The 20509-nt window shown below is 41.5% G+C and overlaps 1 protein-coding gene across 1 annotated transcript; it reads right to left on the bottom strand.

Moving 5' to 3' along the window:
• Window positions 1-3503: 3503 nt before the first annotated feature.
• Window positions 3504-19737, bottom strand: LOC132259783 (zinc finger protein SNAI3). The gene is made up of 2 exons (XM_059757542.1): window positions 18637-19737; window positions 3504-11507 (listed from the first exon to the last, which is right to left on the bottom strand). The coding sequence occupies exons 1-2, from the start codon at window positions 18914-18916 to the stop codon at window positions 10369-10371; spliced, it is 1419 nt and encodes a 472-aa protein (XP_059613525.1). The 5' UTR covers window positions 18917-19737; the 3' UTR covers window positions 3504-10368.
• Window positions 19738-20509: the final 772 nt, after the last annotated feature.

Genomic DNA, 20509 nt, shown 5'->3' with positions numbered 1-20509 from the left:
ACTGACAACCCATTCCCTGGGTTTCTGTGCTTTAAGAAAACATAAAATGGGGGAGAGAGACACAGAAGAGTCCGGGTAAAAGCGATTTCCCTTCTTCTCCATCCAATTTCCCGCGCTGAAGAGGTGGGTTTGTGTGGTAGGATCAACATAAAATCACATTCCCATAAAATAGCGATACATACACCCCGCCCGCAATGTATTTTTTCCGTGGGGGAGGCCATGGAGGGATGGGATCTTTTCAAATGGCAGCGGATTGTCCACTGAATTCGAATGATCAGCATCGTATTTCCTCAGGTAGAATCTTAGATGAAAATCCACTGAATTCCCTCGACGACAATGAGACAATTTCAAAGTTTATTTGTGGTAGCTTGAGGGCTTATCTCGTCAGTGAAAGCTCCCTCTGAATATTGCACAGATTGCATCTTCCAATATGAGGAGCAATAAAGCGACTGGGGAATAATATTTTAGAAAGCGTAGTATTGTGGACGATTCTGATGTTCTTGTAGCAGCTCAGTTTATATCAAATAAAGTTGATTTGATAAATGGTCCCAAATAAATGGGCGGGACATTCAGGTGGGCGGAACTTAATTTACCAACAGAAATCAATGTTGTAGCAGTTTGACATAATATGGAAGCATAAATCTTCTCATACTGGTCAAAGACAAAGAGCAATAGTCTAAAGTACAATAAGAAAGAGTTGCAAAAGTAAATTGTGGTGGGTGTTTACTTGTGCAACAAGATTGTTGTTTGCTTCCGTCTTTGGTGCACAGCAAAGGTGAAATTCTTCTCCGCGCCAATGAAATGTTATAGTGGCGGTTTGGAAAAATTTACACAGACAATTTGGAGCGAGAGAGAAGAGATGCGGAAAGTTGCGGAGCAATGGTGGGATTTGCTGTTAAAATTCTGTACATACTTTTGCCAACAAAGTGCTCTTTCCACTTGAAAAATTTTCACCCTGATTGACTCTGTGTCTGTGTGTGTGTGTTGGAAAATGATACGAGTCTCGGAGTCTCCATGCAATCCTCACGAAGGCACTTTGCCGACTTTCCGTGGCGAAAACACGCGGGAAATCATTAAAAATCTCTCAATCAACTCACTTAGGTGGAAAAATTGCTCACAGGAAGAATTTCCGGGCACGCGGTGGGGATTTTAATTTAAACAAATCCCACCCCCTTGTCAATAAGCTGTCAATGGATGAATGGAGAGAGAGAGAGAGAGAAAGAGGCAAAACTTTTTGGCGCCCACTTAATTTCACACGCGGCGTGCGATACTTTGAATGTATGTCGCGACATGGAGAAAAGCTCCACGCAAGAGTCATTCATCTTTTCTGGTGCGGGCAGAGAATCGCATGGCTGTGAAAACTCCACAAAATGATGGAAATCGAAATCCCAACCTCAAACCCTCGGCCTTTTTTGCACCCCGGCCATCATCCCTCATTCACTGCAATCGAACACAATTCGACCCAGAACGAGGACGAAGAGCCATGACACCAATAAACAGTAAAATTGGAAATTATTGCTCGCCCCATCTCCGGAGCCTTGATTCGTGTGACTGACAGAGGCCGGGATGATTTCATAGAGGGATTGAGTGGCTCTCAGACGTCTCGGCAAGCACTGGTCGGAAGGGTGGAAATGCGCCACCCCGGGGCAGGTGAAATTGCTTGATGTGTGTCTTGTAATTTTTGGCGGAATCAACAGTTTGAAACTCCAACCGAAGACGGTGAGCACCTCGTCAAATAAGTGAAATTGTGTGAGGGTTAGTACTTTTTGTGCTTCGCTGAGAGGGAAGATTTTAATGAAGACGGTTTGTTTGTTCTGCCAAAGCGCAATTCATCCCACGGAAACTTGCTGCCGCGTGCAACTTTTTCTTGTTTGGCAAAAGATGGAAATGAATTCACTGAAGACAAGGAGTCATTATATCGTGAATTTCCGATATAATTATTGTGAGAGAATTAAATATTACATTTTCTGAGTAATACATTCATATATTTTCCTGCTTAAAAAATATTTTAACTGGCACAATCTTTAGAGCACTTTCGAATAGGGTTCTTGTTCGAAGACAATTTCATTTAATTTGGGTATGCAAATGATTCATTCTTTGGATTACATGTATTGAAACGATGTTAAATCCTGAAGTGTCTGACGTGAATCACGAAGCGCATATGCAGTGAAATGCTGCTCAGTTAAAATAATTCCCCCTTGGGCGTGAGTAAAACCACCCTTGTGTGGAATGTGAATGATAATCTGCAGGAGTGGGTGGCTTGAGAACGGAGATTTGCAGTGAAATGTCTACCTCATTTCAGAGGCACACGGAGGCAAATGACTTTGTCAGTCGCTTGTCACTCAAGAGAATTATTTGCACATATTATTCTACTTATGTGTATTTATAGAGATGCTGTGAATTTCCACACACACCAGCAGGGAGTGAGATTTGAAATGTCGTCAAAAGAACATCCTGCGACACTCCCATCGCACCCCTTTTGCCTGACACTCAATCATGCGGGGGATGGAAAATGCCACAATTGAATTTCCATGTTAGCTTCCATTCCGGTGCGTTGCACTAATTAAGGGTGAGTATTTTTGTATTTTTTGTCGGGATATTCTAGTCCAAATTCGAAATGGTGTACAGTTTCCAAATTAAGCTCCAAGTAAATATACAATGCAAATGTACTCACGAACCTGTCACTTTTGCTTATTTAATTTCATCTTTTCATTCAATTCAATGAACATACTCGCCTGTCCCGAAGATTTCACTCCTTATGACCGCCTGTGGCATTGATTTTTCCCCGGCAGCGAGACGAGGAGAGGGAGAAAATGACTTTTCCTCGATCCATCATGCCGAGTGAAAGCTCTGCGGGCCGAAAATGAAATTCAATGTGAAGCTCACAATGGCTGAGAAACACGAAACCCGGAAAACACACTAATTGGGCTTCGCATAACTCCTTTCATCCTCTTGTTTTCATCCATTGAATTCCATCTGCGGGATATTCTTTCGTCGCGTCGACGATGCCTCATCACCCCCTCTCGTCTCAGGAGATGACATTCATCCTTGTTCTGCAAGCTTATCTCACACCCAACACTTTGGATGCAGCGTGGAAATTCCAGGCTGAAAAGAAGTGTTCTCTCCTCATCCGATCACGTCTTCACACACAACTTTCTTTGCAACATTTTGTGACACGTTTGTCCTGGAGGATTTTCCACGTTTGCTGACTTAATTTTGTTGCGAGAAGAGAGGAAAATTCAGCTGATTTTCACCAAGTTTGCTTCATGAAAAAGAAAATATATGCGATACAAAGCTGATTGCTGACCAATTAAAACGCATTGAGAGATAAATTCATAAATATTTTCTACACTATTTATTTTATGAAAATATAATACAAAACTTGCTATTATATGTCTTTATGGAATTTTCCTTCATTACTTTCTTCCATAATTTCATTATTATATATAAATTACATTGTATAATTATGTATTTTCAATTGTGTTTATCTTTTTCACTTCTTATTTTCACCTTTTTCATGTTCTTTTTCTTCTTCTTTTTATATGTGGTCAATAATGTAAAGAATTAATTCTTTTTTTTCAGTAATTAACTTTCATTTGACTTGTTTTCTTTTTAATATTCGTGGGTAGATAATAATAGTTAATATTTTTTTTCTTTATTCGATTTACTTTCAAGTCAATAATTTATAAATATTGAATGTGAATATGACCATTCTAAATATCTTTCATCTGTGTATTTTCTTCACTCATTTTGTTTCTTTAGTTAAACTTTTTTCTCTAAAAATTCTACATAAAATTTTGTTGCATTTCTCCATCGCGTCGCATTCTCTTATATATTTCAATATATATACTCTTATTTTCATCATTCTCTTCAAATATTTTATATTTAATATATATATATATATATTTTAATTATAATGCAATTGGTATATAATTGTATTAGTTTAATTGTTTATAAGTAAATATTTGGTTTTCTCATTCAATTCACATAAAATCTGATGGTGAATTAATTGTTGATAAAATGATTAAAAATAAATAAAATATGAGTAATAAAAATTCGATTATAATATTAAAGCTAATTCGGTTTAATCTTTTTATTCCATTTATCCTTTTATTTCATCATGCATGCTATTTTTGTGAGAAATTGATAGATATCTTCAGGGATAAATAAACCAGAGACATCAAACCTAGCCAACCAAACCTTGAAGTGCGTGTCGGTCAATCATCTTCGATAGATAATAAGTTGTGTGTATAGCTTTACACTTCGTCAGATAGAGAATTCATTTAAAATACGCATCATTTCTAAAGGTAAAACTTCATCATACTCTTTTCAAAAGTTGTATATTTTAAGAATAAATAGTTCTATACAGTATATAAGAGTTTACAATATTTTTCATCATCTTCTTTACTTCTTTGGGATGCACTATTGAGTAATTGGAATGCAATTGCAGGTTGATTCTTCTCTCTTCCTACTTTATTTCATGCTTGGGCAATAAGGGAGAAAGTTTACTCTTTGATTTTCCACTTTACTCTCCTTCCTGCATGTCTCTTTGAAAGTTTTTCAAGGGAAATGTCTATCAATAGTTTAAGATATATTGTTCATAAAATATATGAGACTTTACTAAGAATTCCATCCTTCACCATAGAGTTTATTAGATTACTTTTCAAAAGTTTATTTAGTTTAGAGATAATTGAATGAGGAGTTACAGCAAAGAGGAGAATGACGGCGCGTCTCTTTATCAGGATTTCTAAGCATTTTGCAATCTCTTTTCTACTCAATCTCAACTCTTCTTTCGAATAATATTTCGTAGTCAGCACGCCTCGGCAGCCTAAAAGACGGTATTTAACAACCCTTTTCACCATTTCATTGCTTTTTTATTTTATATAATTTTACTTAGTTACAACTTTAGAGCTTCGGTTCCAATTTTCTATCTGATTTCTCATATTTACAGTGCATTTTTCATCTCAGAATTTTCTTCTTTATACAAGACATTATAATTTCTTTATCTAAATATTACAATAAATATGTAATAAATATTTCTTAATAATTCATTGTTTTCCAACTACGGTTTTCCTTTTCCTTTGTAAACTGGAAGTGTGTGTACCTAACACCTAAATTGCCTAAATATTAATTGATGTGAGAGAATTGTCAAAAAGGGTCGAATGTCATCATTTAAGGGGCAATGAGGAGCATAAATGGTAAATATATGCCTTAAAATACATATTCTGCATCTCCTTCACCTTCATTGCTAATATAGTAATTGCTTATCATTTATTTCTCAATTGTGTTCTCTTTGTTTTCTTTTTTTTACTCCGGGATCCATTCTATACACTTTTATGTGATCCACGGAGGGCTTACTGACTACTTGTTATTGCTTTTGATACTCGGCGTTTTTAGTCGAGACGAATGATTCTATGTGAGAAATGCAGGCAATATCGAATAAAAAGTTGGTGAACAATCTGGGCATTTGCGTATTGCTTTGAATTATTCTTTCGTTTCATTTTCAATTGCGTTGTCTTATTGCTTCTCATTGTAATAACAATATTTATCACATTTGACATATCAATTATTACATTTTGTTGAAGGAAGATTTCATGACAGACGGAAAATTCACACAGAATACACGGCAAAAGAGGAGGGAAAATGTAAGTGTTTATTATTTGTTTCTATAACATTCTCAGATGAAGCTAAAGATTTGAAGAGTAAGGTTGGAATTAAGTCATAAGCTTACCAATTCGTTGATTAAATTTGACTTACAATCACAGTGTTTGTCGTTAATAATCTCTAAAGACTATAATATTTCTACAATTTCTTCTGGGCGTCTAAAGAGGGTATTTTTTCTCTTACATGTTAAGCTACAATAAAAGTGACTTTCACCTCGAATTGCCTGCATCTCTGATAAAACTTCATCACTTTATTGCCTGCCGAATAAGACTTTAACGTTATAACCTCACCTTATCTTTCCTCCCAAAGTTTAATAAAGAAACAATTTTTTTTCTTTCTTTCGAATACAATATTGCTATTTATTTAATTGCTCACTTATTCCATTTTCTTTATATATCAATCACACTCACTTTTATTAATTATAAATATTAACTTTAATGTCGGGGCAGTTTCACCCACTCTGCCATTAATGTTAAATTAATTGAATTATCATGATGCTATCATTTATACTTGCTCTCAAATTTATTCATATATTTCTCTCTCTCTCTTGTTCATTCTCTGAATAATTCAATATATAGTGACTTTTTTGCAATTAATACTCCTTCATATGACGATTTTTTGTTTACATAAAAAATTGACGCTTTTGGGACTTTCATTTATCAATGTTATACCATTAGAGATTTTCTTTTCTTCTAGATAAATATATTAGTAACTCAATGGAGATAAGAGTTCGAAAGGAACGGCAATAGATTTAAGCTTTAAGGTCGAGGACTTCAATTGAGGATTTTTAATTGACTTTCGTTGTGATGAATATTATATAAATAAGCTACAATTGCATGAATTTCAAGTGTTGAGAAAGGAAATTTCACAGGCTGTCGCCCTTGAAGTGCATAGTAAATCGTGGAAGGCATTTTTGCGTGCCAGTCCAGACGTGTGAATGTTTTGATGCACACACCCATCCATGAGAATAGCATTGGCGTTGAACATGAAAGGGAAAATTGCTATCCCATTTGAACATTGAATTCATTGCCACCCACTTGCCGCCTGCTGTCGGTAATTAAATCCAACACGAGTGTTTTATTTGCACAGGATTAATTGGAGTGTATGTGTGTGTGCATCGTGGAAAGTGTGCTTCGAGTTGAATTTTCCATTTCAACAAACATGTCACCCAATCACAATTTTCCATCGGCCTCTCAAAACTCACCCCCTGGCGATAGAGTCATGTCAAAGGGTGAAGGGTCAAATGAATAAGTGATGTCACGAGGCAGTGATGAGAAAAACCCTCTCGTGCACAGGTATGGTGAAAAGAAGGCTTAAAAAACAGTCACCGCGATGGGATTCGAACCTGCCACTTCCGCTTATCACGAACTTTCGAGTTCAAATCTCATCACATTTCAATTGCGTCATCTGCTAAAGTTATTAATTAGGTAAAATATATATGTTCAAGAGAATGTTTCTCTTTTATCAGCACACGCATCTAAACAATTATTCATGCATAAGGATACTTTGAATGAGTTTCTAAACACAGTGTTTGCGAAGATATTTTTCTGAGAACACACTCATTTACTCATTGCATTTTCTCATCAACTTGCACACTCGAGTTGTATAATAGTTTGAGTATTTTCATGGTACAATTAATAAGAAATTTTATTGTCTCAATAAACTGCCAGAAAAATGAGAATATCAAGAAAAATTACCCAAGACATTAATTTCCAAGCGCTACGTTTTATATTATGGTACAATTTCACTTATTCTTTTTTGGTTTTTCGCCACTGTATGAGGTCATGAAAAAATGTTCCGTGCGCGAAACATTCTCCGTGTGTGACCATAAATTTTCGTCTAAATAAATTTAATTTCTATCCTTAAATAAGTCCTTCCCACCAATTTTCTCTCTGCGCGCAAAGGAAAACAATAATAATTTCTCATATCATAAGCTCTCTTAATTGCCATTGAGAGCAAATATCTGCTTTGACGTCAGTGCGACCATAATTTGTGACTAGAATGTACTCTCAACTGCTTAATTCATGTGTTATTTATGGACACAGAGACTCGTACGGTGCTCACTCTCTCAATGCTAATATTTATTTTCCACCCTATACAACCATACAGAAAACCTACCTTCTGTGTGATCTGGAAAGAATCACGCGCTAATTTCCTCACTAACTATTGCACCGCAACCCTTTTTCTCGTGCCAAAAGTATTAGCCTCAAGAGGACCAAAGTTTGGAAAATATAGACAGAAAAAAATGATTGGAAATTATAATGGAAATCCCACACATCAAACTCACGCATTCGCCTTACTGTGTATAGTTTAGAATGTTCTACATTTTAATCACTAATTCTATGTTATAGTATTATTCCTAAGTCTAAAATCTCTAGTAGATTTTCTTCCTTCTTTCCTATAGTGCAGACTTAGAAGAGAAAAAGCAACAGATCAAGTGCGAAAGCTCAATGCTTTGAAGAGGAAATTGAAAGAGTATAGCACAATTTAATTTTTTGCTGAATGTTTTGCATGAAGTTCATTATTAGAAAGTACATACATACATTGCGAAAAGCTCTCGGAAATTATATGTATATTCGATGAAGCTAGTCGGCCATAATTTAGATCAGCTGCTCAGTCAGCCTCGAAAGCCCTTCTCAGCTGTCTTAAAATAGTAATGAACAACGAAGCATTGAAGCTCCGGCCATGGCCACATTTCTTTCACTCGTCTTCAACTTCTTCAATAGGCTAAATGGACGTTGGGACTGAACTAGTTTCTGTGGGCATTTTTTCCTCTAAAGTTACAATCGTTATTCACTATTTCTTCTCCATGTTTCATGAGGATGGGTTGAAAGCTCAATGATTTCTCTATAAAGTGACAGTGAGAGAAAGAGAGTTCTTGTGTGCTCATATCGCGAATTCCTTGTCATCCTCTTAAAAGTGACGTGTGTGTCTCATCTACTGACTATGAATTACTCGCTAATCCTTAATTTACATCGACGATTCATTGTAAAATATTCACACTCGCGCGCAGTTCTCACAAATATATCTTCACCGTCACTGTGTTGCTGATGGAAATTTTCCGGGGAAGGCCCTCGAAAGGGGATCAACATTTTTGCGTCATTTTATATTGACAAATGATGGTGTGCTGATGGCAAAAAAGAGCTAGGGTGGAGAGTGATGACGATGAGGCGCAATCAAAAAATGATCAACAACTTTTCACCATATACACAACCCAGCGAAGAAGAGGCCAAATTTCCCTGGAGTGGGTGAACCGTGGGCGGAAAAACAACCTCCCTTCCCGACTCAAAAAACTGCAATGATTGATGATATCGATGTCATCGCGATTTGTGATTAGTGAAGCGTGTCGATGGTGCTTCTGCAATTGGAAGGTAATACAGCGACAAAAAAGCTCTCGAGGAAATGTTAATGCTCCCATGAGATAATCTACTTTCAATTCATGCAATCATTTACCAATTGGGCGCGCTCATTTCTCAAATCCCTACAGTTTCATCAATGCGAAAAGATGGTTTCGTGTGGACTCTGGAAATCAAAAATACCACCTCACACACTCAACTCTCTCTACACTTCCATTCTTAAGTGCTACAGATGCTCAACATTGCTTATGCTTTAGGAGTTACTTTTTTTAATGCTTGTGGATCATTGGGCGTTCTTATTCAGAGCTTTCTTTGGTGTCTTCATTTGCTATTTAGTTATATAACTTCAATTTCATATTAAAACGCTAATTTTCGTTGTCTTCGAAACGTTGCTTTTCGTTCGTTGTTGAACCATGAATGGATAATTCATTGAAAAAGTTTGAATATTTTATAAAGCTTAAATCTTAATTATCGCGATTATGTCTCACATTGAGTGTAATTTTTTCTTCATGAGGATTCTCCAGGAGGCAAAAGGAGCGTTCCGGGGGTTTTCCTCTAAGTGAGACTCTTCACCTTTCAAAGTTTCTAAGTACAGCTAAGAGAAAAGTGACAATGGGAAATTTCGTTAAATACTAGCTTAAAATTTTAATAACGACTAGAGAAAAGTTCTTAGTAGCTACAGTGACTTCCTCCTTCACTAACAACTTACAATCTTAGAGCTTTAGATACGAGGAAGTTCCACAAAGGGGAGAAATCATATGTTAGAGAAAACCCATTCATAGTTTTTTGTTCATTTAACTTCTTAGAGAGCCTTTAATCACTATTAATTGAATTTTACTTCAGGGGGTTTTGGACGTATCGTGATTTCATGTTTCTTCTTTATTCATCAAATATAGCATCTGACTTAGCGCCTACGTGTTCTTTCCTTGTAAAATCTACCTAATCTCACAACTAAATGCTCTCACTATGATTTTTTTCATTTCTAATGACTAAATGACTCTTGACTTGGCACCGAACCTCTGAGGGTGGCGCAAAAGCTTGTATTTAAAAAAAAAACAGGACTTCAATCTGTCCCGAATTCACGACTACTAACCTTTATGACTTTACTAAGTGAAAGCGATTTCATTCCAAAACGGCTTGACTTGGTGAATCTCACGTGCAAGCGTCGTTGTCATCATACAAAAAAAAACACGTGTACTGAGAAATTGAGGAAGGGCACAAGGTACAATATCATGGTTGAATATGTACAACAATCTCACAAAATGCTCTAAAATACCGCGATTTGGCGCCGAGTTCTGCTGAATGTCTCTCTGTGGGCAGGAAATCATCGTCAGTGTTTACCTGTTCGTTACCCCGCGAACGAGGCTAGCTGTTGCACGCGCGGAGCACTGTTCACGATGACCACACTAGCCGCCGCCTTGGCGTCCGTCGGCTCCTCGGCGAACCCGCTGGCTGCGTCATCCTTGAAGCACGCCGACTCGAGGTGCTTGTTGAGATAGGACTTGAGCGCGAAGGTCTTGTGGCAGCGCGAGCACTCGAAGTTCTTGTCCGCGGAGTGCGTCTGCATGTGGGCGCGCAGGTTGGAGCGGTCGGCGAAGGCCTTGCCGCAGTGCGCGCAGCCGTAGGGCTTCTCGCCGGTGTGGGAGCGCAGGTGGCCCTGCAGGAGCCACGGCCGCGAGAAGAGCTTGCCGCACACGCCGCAGCTGTGGCTCAGCTTGTGCGTGAGCACGTGCATGGCCAGCGCCGGCATGGACACGTACGCCTTGCCGCACGTGTGGCACTTCTTCGCCGACTGCGAGTCCAGGCTGCGATGGGTCTGCTTGTGGCGTGACAGATTGCTGGACGTCGCGTACTGCTTCCCACACTCCGTGCACGTGTACTTGGTCTTTACGTCTGGCACGACTTCGACGCCGTTCTTGCGCTTCGAGCGGCCGTCGCTCACGAAGAAGGCCTCGTACGTGTAGGCCACGGTCTTGGAGGAGGGTGATTTGAGGGCGTCGTCGTCGGGTTGTGGGGCGCTGTCAGGTACAGTAGTTTGGGGCAGGGGAGTCTTTGGGGGCGGCTGGAGCACTTCCGCAGCGGTCGGCGGCGGCAGGAAGGCCGTGGAGGCGCTTAAGTCCAGAATGGCGTGCGCGGCGTGCAAATCCTCCTCGGCAGGGATTCGCATCTCATAAGTACGCGGCGGCATGGGCGGCTGTGGCCTGTCGTCCAGCGAGTACGGCCTGTAAATGTCCTTCTTCTTCGGCGGTAGCGATAGGGCCGCGCCTGTGCTGGTGAAGCACATTGCGAGGGACTTCCGCGGCGGAGTGGCCGGCGGCGGCTGCTCGGCGGCACTCGAGCTGGCCACCGGCGCCTGCAGAGTGACATAGGATGTGGCGGACGTGGTAGCTTGCTGCCCATGCACCGGCGTCGTTATAACAGTGACTTCGTGATCGATTCTGGGCAGGTACGCTGTGAAATGCATTGGTGAAATGTCGTGCCCATAACCTGCAATGGAGAAGAAGGGAAATTTCTTACAACAACTCGAAAAAAGTAGAAAAGTTTAAATTTCATTCCACATCGACAAGAGAATGAAATTTTCTCAGATTTGATTTACTCTTAGTTCAAACGAAATTTCTTATTGAACAATGTAACCGTAGAAAATAGTTTACAATTGTTTTTTTTTTCTTTGAGAAAACTACAGGCAACGCTGTGTCAAAAAATGTTTACCGTCTCTCCAAAAGAGTTCTACTTAGCATATTTTGCATTAAGAACTATAATGCCTCAAATTCGAAGTTTCCCGCTCTCCCATTACATGCAGAACAGAAGGGGATTATCATAAATAAGTTGGTTAATTTGTCCTCGAATAGAGTGGAGATATTTCAAAACTGCAGATGCAAGGATAAATTGTGCGGTGAGGGATGCTGCGAAGAGAATGGGAAGGGATGCTGTCTCGCAAGACACTGCAATTGCAAATTGAGCTCTTTGTCCTCAAGGAGCGAAGCGCTCTCTCTTTGATGGTGAAAATCCCAGTGCTGTCGCTTCGGGAAAATCAACAGGAAAAGTGTTTGTCTGCATAAGAGAGCCCTTTCGGGGTGTGCGGAGACTGAAATCCCAACCCTGCACAGTGCCAAAAGTGGGGGGGGGGGGTGAAAACACGAATTACGCCAACACGACAAAATACATCTCACACAAAAACAATAGCGCACCATCAGTGAAAGCACAACATCAGCAACATCCAACTTTTTCGTGGGTGGGTTGAGAGAGAGGACAACCCGGACGCGGCTTGGGAAATTCAATGCGACGCGATGCAATTGTGGGGAGAATGTGTGAGACAGTGAAACGTAATCAGCAGACATTTCTTCTGGTATTTCTGGGGATGCTTTATCCAATGGATTGACATTCTTTTTCTGCTGATACTTTATACCGGAATTCTCCGATTTTTATGATCTCGTGGATCTCATGACATCGCCATGGAAATACAAGAATGTCCTGGAGCTCGTTGAAATTTTCCACTAATTAAATAAAAAGTGGGTGCGCGGAGAAGCGGAAAATTTCGCCAATTACACCCTTTAACGCGCTCACGTGGTGAGGAAAAAGTGCGTTCACAGAGTGACGTGGTGAAAAAGGGGTATTCTTTCTCTTTTGCCATCCACTCGCCAGGAGACGACATTGAGGAGTCCCATGCAGCATCGCTCTAATGATTGAAAGTCGGAGAGAATTGAGGGCGGTGAGTATTGAGCAAAAAGTGGCTTAAGTGACGTAATTCCGGGGGTGGCACTCGCGAGGGGTTAGCAGATGTATGTGGAGTGTAAAAAGCAAGAGTAAAATCTGCTCAGTGTGCAGAAATTAGAGCTTTTTTGCGCGCACTGAGGAAAAGCTCCAAATGAGGCGCCACCCTGTTTTTTCCTGCCCCCACCCAACCCAACACATGTTAGCGGCATGTAATGAACGTTATTTATGGTTGAAAGTTTCTTTTCACATTTCTCCCCGGGGCCGATGATGAAGGGCGCGCACACACATTGTTCTAAGTCACATCATCATCCTTGGCCTCTGATATGCGCCAAAATGCCTCACATCTCCAGAAAGAAATGCCATATCCTCCCCCTCACCCTGCCCCTCTTATTGACACGGAAAGGCACTCATTGTGGCTGGTAATGAAAATCTTTTCACGTTTAATTAGTGCATGTCATGGTGCAAAACAATGCAAACGCCCTGATTGAAATCTAAAGTGGAAATCTCGCGCATTCATTCTCCATATGATTCGCCATTATTTTGCACTTTCACACTCCTAAGGGCTTGTCATTGAGGATTCTTGGGCATCTTGACTTCACACTGGCTCCTTCAGAGCTCCAAGAAATACACCCAGCAGACGCACTGCAACTCATTAGCAGTTAAATGGTGAGGAATTTAAAGATATTTTCCACCTCAGTGATTCTCTATGGCATTTTCCGGGTGGGATGAAAATAGAGCGGACAGAGAATGTCTGGTATGATAATTCTAAATTAAATTTATATCCCGAGCCAACACATATCCTGGCATTTATACTCCTACGGGATTGTAGATTTAATTTCATTCACCGAAAAAGGGGTGCTGCCTTTTGTGCTTCCACCCCACACGCTTAAAGCTCTCTCGCTCTCTCTCCGCTCGCATCGTGCATGGGAGCCAATGCGAGAATAATACATTAATGATGAAAAATGTGGCATAGCGTATAATCTCTAACTTTCAGACCAGACGCCACCGAATTCTCCGCATTTTGTGTGCCACCAGCGTGGCCAGCAGTTGAATGGGGGCGCGCTCGCAAAAAATTGCGAATAAATACTCCATCCGGTTTTGTGCAAATGCGTGTTGTTTCGACCCCGCGACGTACATAAGAGAAATTGCTGTAAATCCCACCGCCAAAATGTTGAATTCGCGTGGATTTTCCCTTTCGCGCGCCATCCTTCCACACCAACCCCGAGGAGCATGAACATTTAATGAAGTACACTGAGAGATTATTCCGGAATATTTAATTCCTGGCCGCGTGAGCTTTAAGTGAGGGTCTTTAGAGAAGTGCGAGGCGATTGGTAGATAGTGGATTTTTTATGTTCACGCTTAACACAAGAGTTATTTCGTTTCTCTAGAAAAAAAACTCCCAAAGAGCACAATACTAGAAAAGATGCGATGATTGTATAAAATTTTGATGTTTAGAAGAGAAATGAATTATTTTCCAACTTCTCATGATGCTAAAAGTATTGAATTTAAGTCACACAATTAGTGGACGCGAGTTTAACATGTGCAGAATTGCTCGGAATGGTCACTGTGAATGGTGAGATCTTCTTGTTGCGCGCCATCAACAGTGTCGAGAGGCGAAGTTCTATTGATTTTCCTCGTGAAAACCGCCCAGAGGGCGGAGGAAGAGAAGCACATGTGGTTTTGGAAAATTTGTAAACACTACTTCCTGCCAGAGTACGTCTGGCGTTGAGTGTGCCAAGAAAATCATGCTCTTGTGGAGAATGTGTGTGTGTGTATGTGTGTGAGTGAAGATATGGATTTTTCTCTGGCGGTTCTGCATGCCAAAATGAGCAAGGATATTTGTGTGGCAGGATATCACAGGATGTGTGCTCTGATAGTCCACGGGGAGCATTGTGGTCGCTGAGTGAAAAATTCCATGACTCGATAATCAAGTTCCAGGGACACGGTTATTGAATTAGGGGAGAGCGCGCGGAAGAAAAGATCATGATTTCACGGGGGAACATATTGGCACAATCAATAACCAAAACCACGATAGTGTTCTGAAATATAGCCCAGAAATTTCACTGGTGAACTCTGTCACTATTTGGGTGGAGTAATTTAATTTCTTGCCACCCCCTCAGAGCATCCCCAAGTCATGTGCACAGACAAAGGCACCGGCGAATGACACGCCTGAGAATGTTGCATCTGAGAATGTTTGCTCGCGCGGGATGGGAAGATCACAGTCCCGACTTTAAAAAGTGGGCCGCCCAACCCATCGAAAAAAGGAGGCGAACAGGGGGCATAGCACAGGGTATAAATATCATTTTGAATGGTGCATTGCGACACGAGAAATGAATTCTATCTCTCTCAAGCCGTTGCAATCCTCCCCAGGCTTTTGTCACTCTCGGGCGAGTGCAATAACTCGCGCACTCCTGGGAAAACTTGGCATTGTACCAGATAATCAGGGGGCGGAGAGATGGGCTTCTTTTTCGTTGAACACTGGGATTTTATCACACGACAAGATTACTCTGGGTGAATGTTGCAATTGCAGAGTCTCTCTCCCGCCAAAAAAATTCAACAATGTTGCAAGATTTCTTGCAGAAGCTCATTTTCACTGCCAGATAATTCTGCTGATTCATTGGACAATTCAGCAGACACTTTAAAGTTTCCCTCCCCCCTTTAAGCACTCTGCTTGTGCTCAGCTTTTCTCCAGAGGGAGAGACATATGTTGCTCTTAAAAGCTCAGTTGCAGTGGAAAGTTTTATAATTTGAAGTGTTTTTTATTCTCTACATCATGCCAATTAGCTTTTTAATCGACTTTAGTTCCTCCAATACATGAAGAGTTTAAGTTGAAATATTTTCGTGTGTGAGACGGCACATATTATGTATGTATGTAGGCGAAAAGCTCCATCCGCCATGGTTTGAGTGAGACGAGTGAGGAATTTTCATGTCGCCGAGAGTTTTGCCGGATGGCACAGTGAAAGAAATCATCTCCTGCTGTGTCTTCCGCATTCCGTGAGGCGGAATTTGTGGGTGGCGGTGGTGCGGGCGGAGGGATGTAAGGGTTGAGGGATTTCCCACAGAGTTTGATGATGATGACGCGGGAGAGGCGCTTGGCGAAAGAGGAGCTTATCTGGTTATGGCTGGAATAGCTGTAGAGATATGGGGAAGTATATAATGCGTTTTCCAATTTCGAGCTTTTCTTTGCAATATGCAACAGCTGTCTAAAAGACAATTTAAACTTTAGACTCTTATGTCTTCTCAAAATACATAAAAGATGAACGGATTTTCCATAATGCCATCCATTCTCTCTCTCTCTCTCTCACTCATCCAGCTTTTTCATATTATTCTGAGCCGAACAAGGGGGTAAGTTCTGTTGTCGACACAGCAAGGGTGAGAAAAATATACACGAGATTTAATAAATTTTTAGGGTAAGTTGGTGTATTTGATCTTGCACTCCTTAATATGTAATTCTACCAAGGTTTAACTCATTGCCATTTTCTGCCTGATTGTGCTTAATTTCTCAAAAGCAGAGCGTCGAGCCGCCCCGAGCGAAATTGGGTGGGCTCAAATGAAAAGTTTTCACAATTGCCTCCCATCTTTTCGCCACTTTTCCCAGAGAGCGCGAATGTGGCCACAATTTTCGGGGCAGAGGACGCTGAAATGTCGCATTGCGACATTTCATCGGACACACAAATTAATGGTTTGGGCAAAAGGAGAAAATCGATTGTGAACAGAGGAAATCGGACAGAAGAGGTGGGCCTCCACCACTCTCTTTTAACTTTAAAATGGAAATGTCAACTAATTCTGTCTCTCCTGCACACCCTTTCCTTGCGCCAACCCTCGAGAGGGATGGTGACGAGATAAGATTAACGACACCCCTCTCGAGAGATTATGCAGCAATCATTAAATCTGCGAGGAAAACACTCGGCCATTTCTCACGCTTTGGGTCGCGTTCTGCATTCTTCAACAAGTGCTGGAGCATAGATGGCACTGGGGTGTGTGAGCTCATTTGGAGAATCAATTTCTTCGCGTGACATTTCGCTGTTATCGACAGCCTGTCAGCATTTTTGTGTGTGTCACATAAATTTTCACAAATATTCCACCAACACTCACCTTCCGACGAGGCCAAGAAGTGCATTTTCTTCCTCATTCGGCCCTCTTTAGAGTCTAGAACTGAGAACAAACCCCAAAGCCTTTCCCGCAATGGTTGGGAAATTCAAACTCAATTGCTTTCGGCGCTTCCGCCATCGGGCAATTTTGGGTAGCCACCCCTCGAAGAAGTTAGCAATTTTCCAGACACTCTCTTTGAGCCCATGCCTAAGGGTGTGGGAGCAACAGAATGTGTTGTTTTGTGTCGAAGAGAAAAGATATAAATTTGAAGCAACCCCCATTTGTTGTTTCCGTTTCCATGTGTAACGCGCCGAGGGAGAACCACTTCTTGCATGCACGTACATTTTCTCCTCTTTGAATTGCTTAATTGTTGGGTGGGTTGAGTTGAAGGACCGTCGGGAATTTTACCAAGTGCTCTTTGGCTGAATTTCTGGTCCTTCGAGCCGGATCTGAACTGTCGCAGAAACTTTCCCCGCCCCTGAATGCGAGAACCGTGTGAGACAGATTGTGCAAATTGTGGATTGAAAGTGCAATCGAATAGCATTTCATGTTGCCAATTTATCGCATAAATAGCTAAACAAATTCCATTCGGTCGGTGCGATGGAGCATCCGAGAGCAGAGCACTGCTGGGGTGCTGTTTCACTGAATAAATTAATGTGATTGAGTCCCAAACACCTAAACACACTAAAACCACCCACATTCCCGCCCGTCGCCCTCAAACTCAGACCCGTGAATGAGTGGCTTTTTGTGCGGGGACATTCACCATGAGATCCCCGCCTGATTGAGTGATTGTGGAGGCGAAAGTTGCACCGCGATCAATCTCCCAATCAATCCCGGAGAGCAATTCATTGACCGCACCAATTAGAGGGTCACCGAGATCGCATTAAGTTATAAAGGCTTTGAGTTTTTTTTGCTAATTACCATTGATCCCAATACTCTTAATCAACTCAGCAAGATGGAAACGTCTCAGAAATTTTAATTAGATACAAAATGATCAAACACTGAAGTTCCTACAATTTGTTTGAATTTTATCGAGCTCCCGCTTGAATACTTAATGGAGTTGTTGCGGAGAAAATGCTGCTTGATGGATTTTTCTACGATTTTCAGCGCTCTGCACTTTATCAATAAGTGACTCAGAGAATTTAGAAAAACATACATATATACTCCATCGACAAATTGGGCCGGACTGTAAATTATAGACAAACGGAGTATACAAGCTATTTGTGGCCATCGTGCATCATTAATTCTATCCATGTCTTCGAACTTTGCTGAAGACTTTGTTGTACATTTTGTTGCTCTCTACGCCGAAATGATTCGCGGGTGGGCGGCATCAGCCCACCCAGATGGAGTGAAGTAATAGAAAAATCAAAAATTCATCCACTATTTGCTAATGGCAGGGCCCTTGCAGCTCCAGCTGTTTGTATGGTGAAACGTCCGTCTTGTGATGGGCGCAGTCATGAAATGGTCAATAATTGATCACTTGTTTGCAATTTGTCTAAGTGAATATCCTCGAGCTTTGGACACTTGTTTACTTGATTGCCAGCCACCCTCGGGGTCGCCTCAAAAAGCCACCGTGGGCATATTCTCGTGAAATATTGACAAGGGGAAAAAAGCACTGCTTTTCACTCTGTGTTCGCCATTAAAGACAGTCTGTGTGGACAACAATCTGCAGATTGAACCAACAGTGATATTGATATATGAGTTTATAGTCTGACTCTGTGTCCAGATTAAATGCGAGTCACTGAGCTCGGATTCATTGAAAAAACTACCGGATAGAGTGGATGGTAAGAGAGCGGAGGCGAGTACTCACCATTGTAGAGAATCGTGGAGCCACGAGTTGCTTCCGGCGAGTGCGGGGGCGGACTGGGGGCCGTGGCGCCAGCCGTGGGTGACGAGGGTCCCCAGCAGGAGGCCACCACAGCGACAGTGGTCTTCCCGGTGGTCGTCACAGACGACGATGCCACTGCAGCCGGCGAATCGCCCACAACATCAATCTCAATCTCCTCCTCTTCCTCCACGTCTGCAGCCGGCTCCTCGCGATCAGGCCACGGATAGGCTTTCCATTTTTTGGCCATCAAACACCGTGGCATTCTACAGTGATCTTATAGCAAAGGCGCGCTCAATATCTTGTATGAAATCGCGCTATGTTGATACCTTATAGCAATGGGAAATTGTGTCGTCTCTCTTACTGGCCAGGCACTCTGTCAGCCATATCACTTGTCGTCCAGATTAGAGTTGGCAGGAGCCGAAGGATGGTCTCATGGTGAATAAGTGAACTCTGCCATGGGCTTTTGACGGCACTCTTTTTGCTGCACTGGGATCGAATGTCTACCTTTGCGTCCATCGAATTTCCTGGGGATTCACGAATTCCCTGGATCAATTTCACCACAGCTCTTCTTTTTGCTCTGTCTTGTTCCTCAAACAAACACTCTTCACAGACGATTCACTCGAATTTTATTGCTTTCTGGTCGATACTTTTATTGCTTTTAGTGTCTTTCTTCTGGTGAATTCTTCAAAGAGTGTCTCAATCACTATTCACACTTGTATTGGCTCAAGAGAAACCTTTCTCTGAGACACAAATAAAAGTCTTTAACCCAGTGGAAATGACCACCCAAACTGATTTTCTCAGCACTTTGGAGAGGAAATTCCGGGTTCTTGTCCACCCTTTTCTCTGTCCAGCGCTCACACGTTTTTTTGTCGGAGGAGAAGAACAGATTCAAAAGTATCAGGAAATAAAGTTTCGGATGTATCGCGAAAGAAAGAGATACTTCTAGGCTTGGATAGATGGATTAAAGTGGTGGCGATGAGAAGAAAAAATTCTCTGAGACTTTTGGTGGAGATATATATTTTGGTATATGTGTGAATATATAGAAAATTGAAATAGAGAAGAACTACGAACCGAACGACACCAACCCTGAAACACTTTTGAATCCAACTCGAGTGCGCACTCCCCTTATAAAGCCATTCAACTGGTCATGCTTCATGGAGGGGATGCTATGCTCTCGCTGCGAGCATTGCTCTCAGCACTGCCACGATTCTCTGAGAGGGTGCCTGTTTTTTCCCTAGCGGCGAGAGCGCCAGTCACCCTCTTTGCCGTGGCTCAGAAGGGAGCAAAAAACAACCCCTCGAAAGTCTTGCTGCAATTGTTGCTTTCTCTCTCTCGTGGTCGCTCGCCCCACTCCGTGGCCACATTCCCCTCCATCACATGGGGTTGAAATAAAACATGGGGGGGGGGAGGCAGGGAGCTTCATGCATCCCCCAATCCACGAAACTCGCCCGCTTGCAGCAACACAGCGACATGACGCAAATACACTCTCGATCGGACAGCATGAGTCGCAATCGAGAAGTGGAAAAAAGTGTGAGAGAACGAGAGAAGGCAAGCAGCACTTGCCGTATGCACGATTATTTCACATAAACATGAAATTAGGATGAAATGTATAAGAATGAGTATAATTTACAACACACCTTTTGGATTTTCGCTGAAATAAACGTGAGAATCATAGAATTTATTAAGGATATTTAGGCAGTCATCTCGAATTAACTTGATGTTTCTTTATCATTACTGGTATGAAAATCCGGATATTTCAGACTAATACAAAACGTTTCTTTCTCTTTCAAAATTTGCAATATGCTTGAAAAACTCCTCCTACTTTCATTCTCCGCCCTTTACATTCTTTGGCCTT

The sequence above is a fragment of the Phlebotomus argentipes genome, unplaced genomic scaffold (assembly GCF_947086385.1).
Source record: "Phlebotomus argentipes unplaced genomic scaffold, Phlebotomus argentipes genome assembly scaffold_18, whole genome shotgun sequence".
In the NCBI taxonomy this organism is placed as follows: domain Eukaryota; kingdom Metazoa; phylum Arthropoda; class Insecta; order Diptera; family Psychodidae; genus Phlebotomus; species Phlebotomus argentipes.
This window is presented reverse-complemented; position numbering and strand designations above follow the sequence as displayed.

Excerpts from the sequence above, each read along its gene's own strand:
- LOC132259783 (XM_059757542.1), bottom strand. The coding sequence starts at position 18,916 with ATGCCACGGTGTTTGATGGCCAAAAAATGGAAAGCCTATCCGTGGCCT. Across the intron at positions 11,508-18,636 it reads CTCCACGATTCTCTACAATG|GTTATGGGCACGACATTTCA; the intron begins GTGAGTACTCGC and ends TCTCCATTGCAG.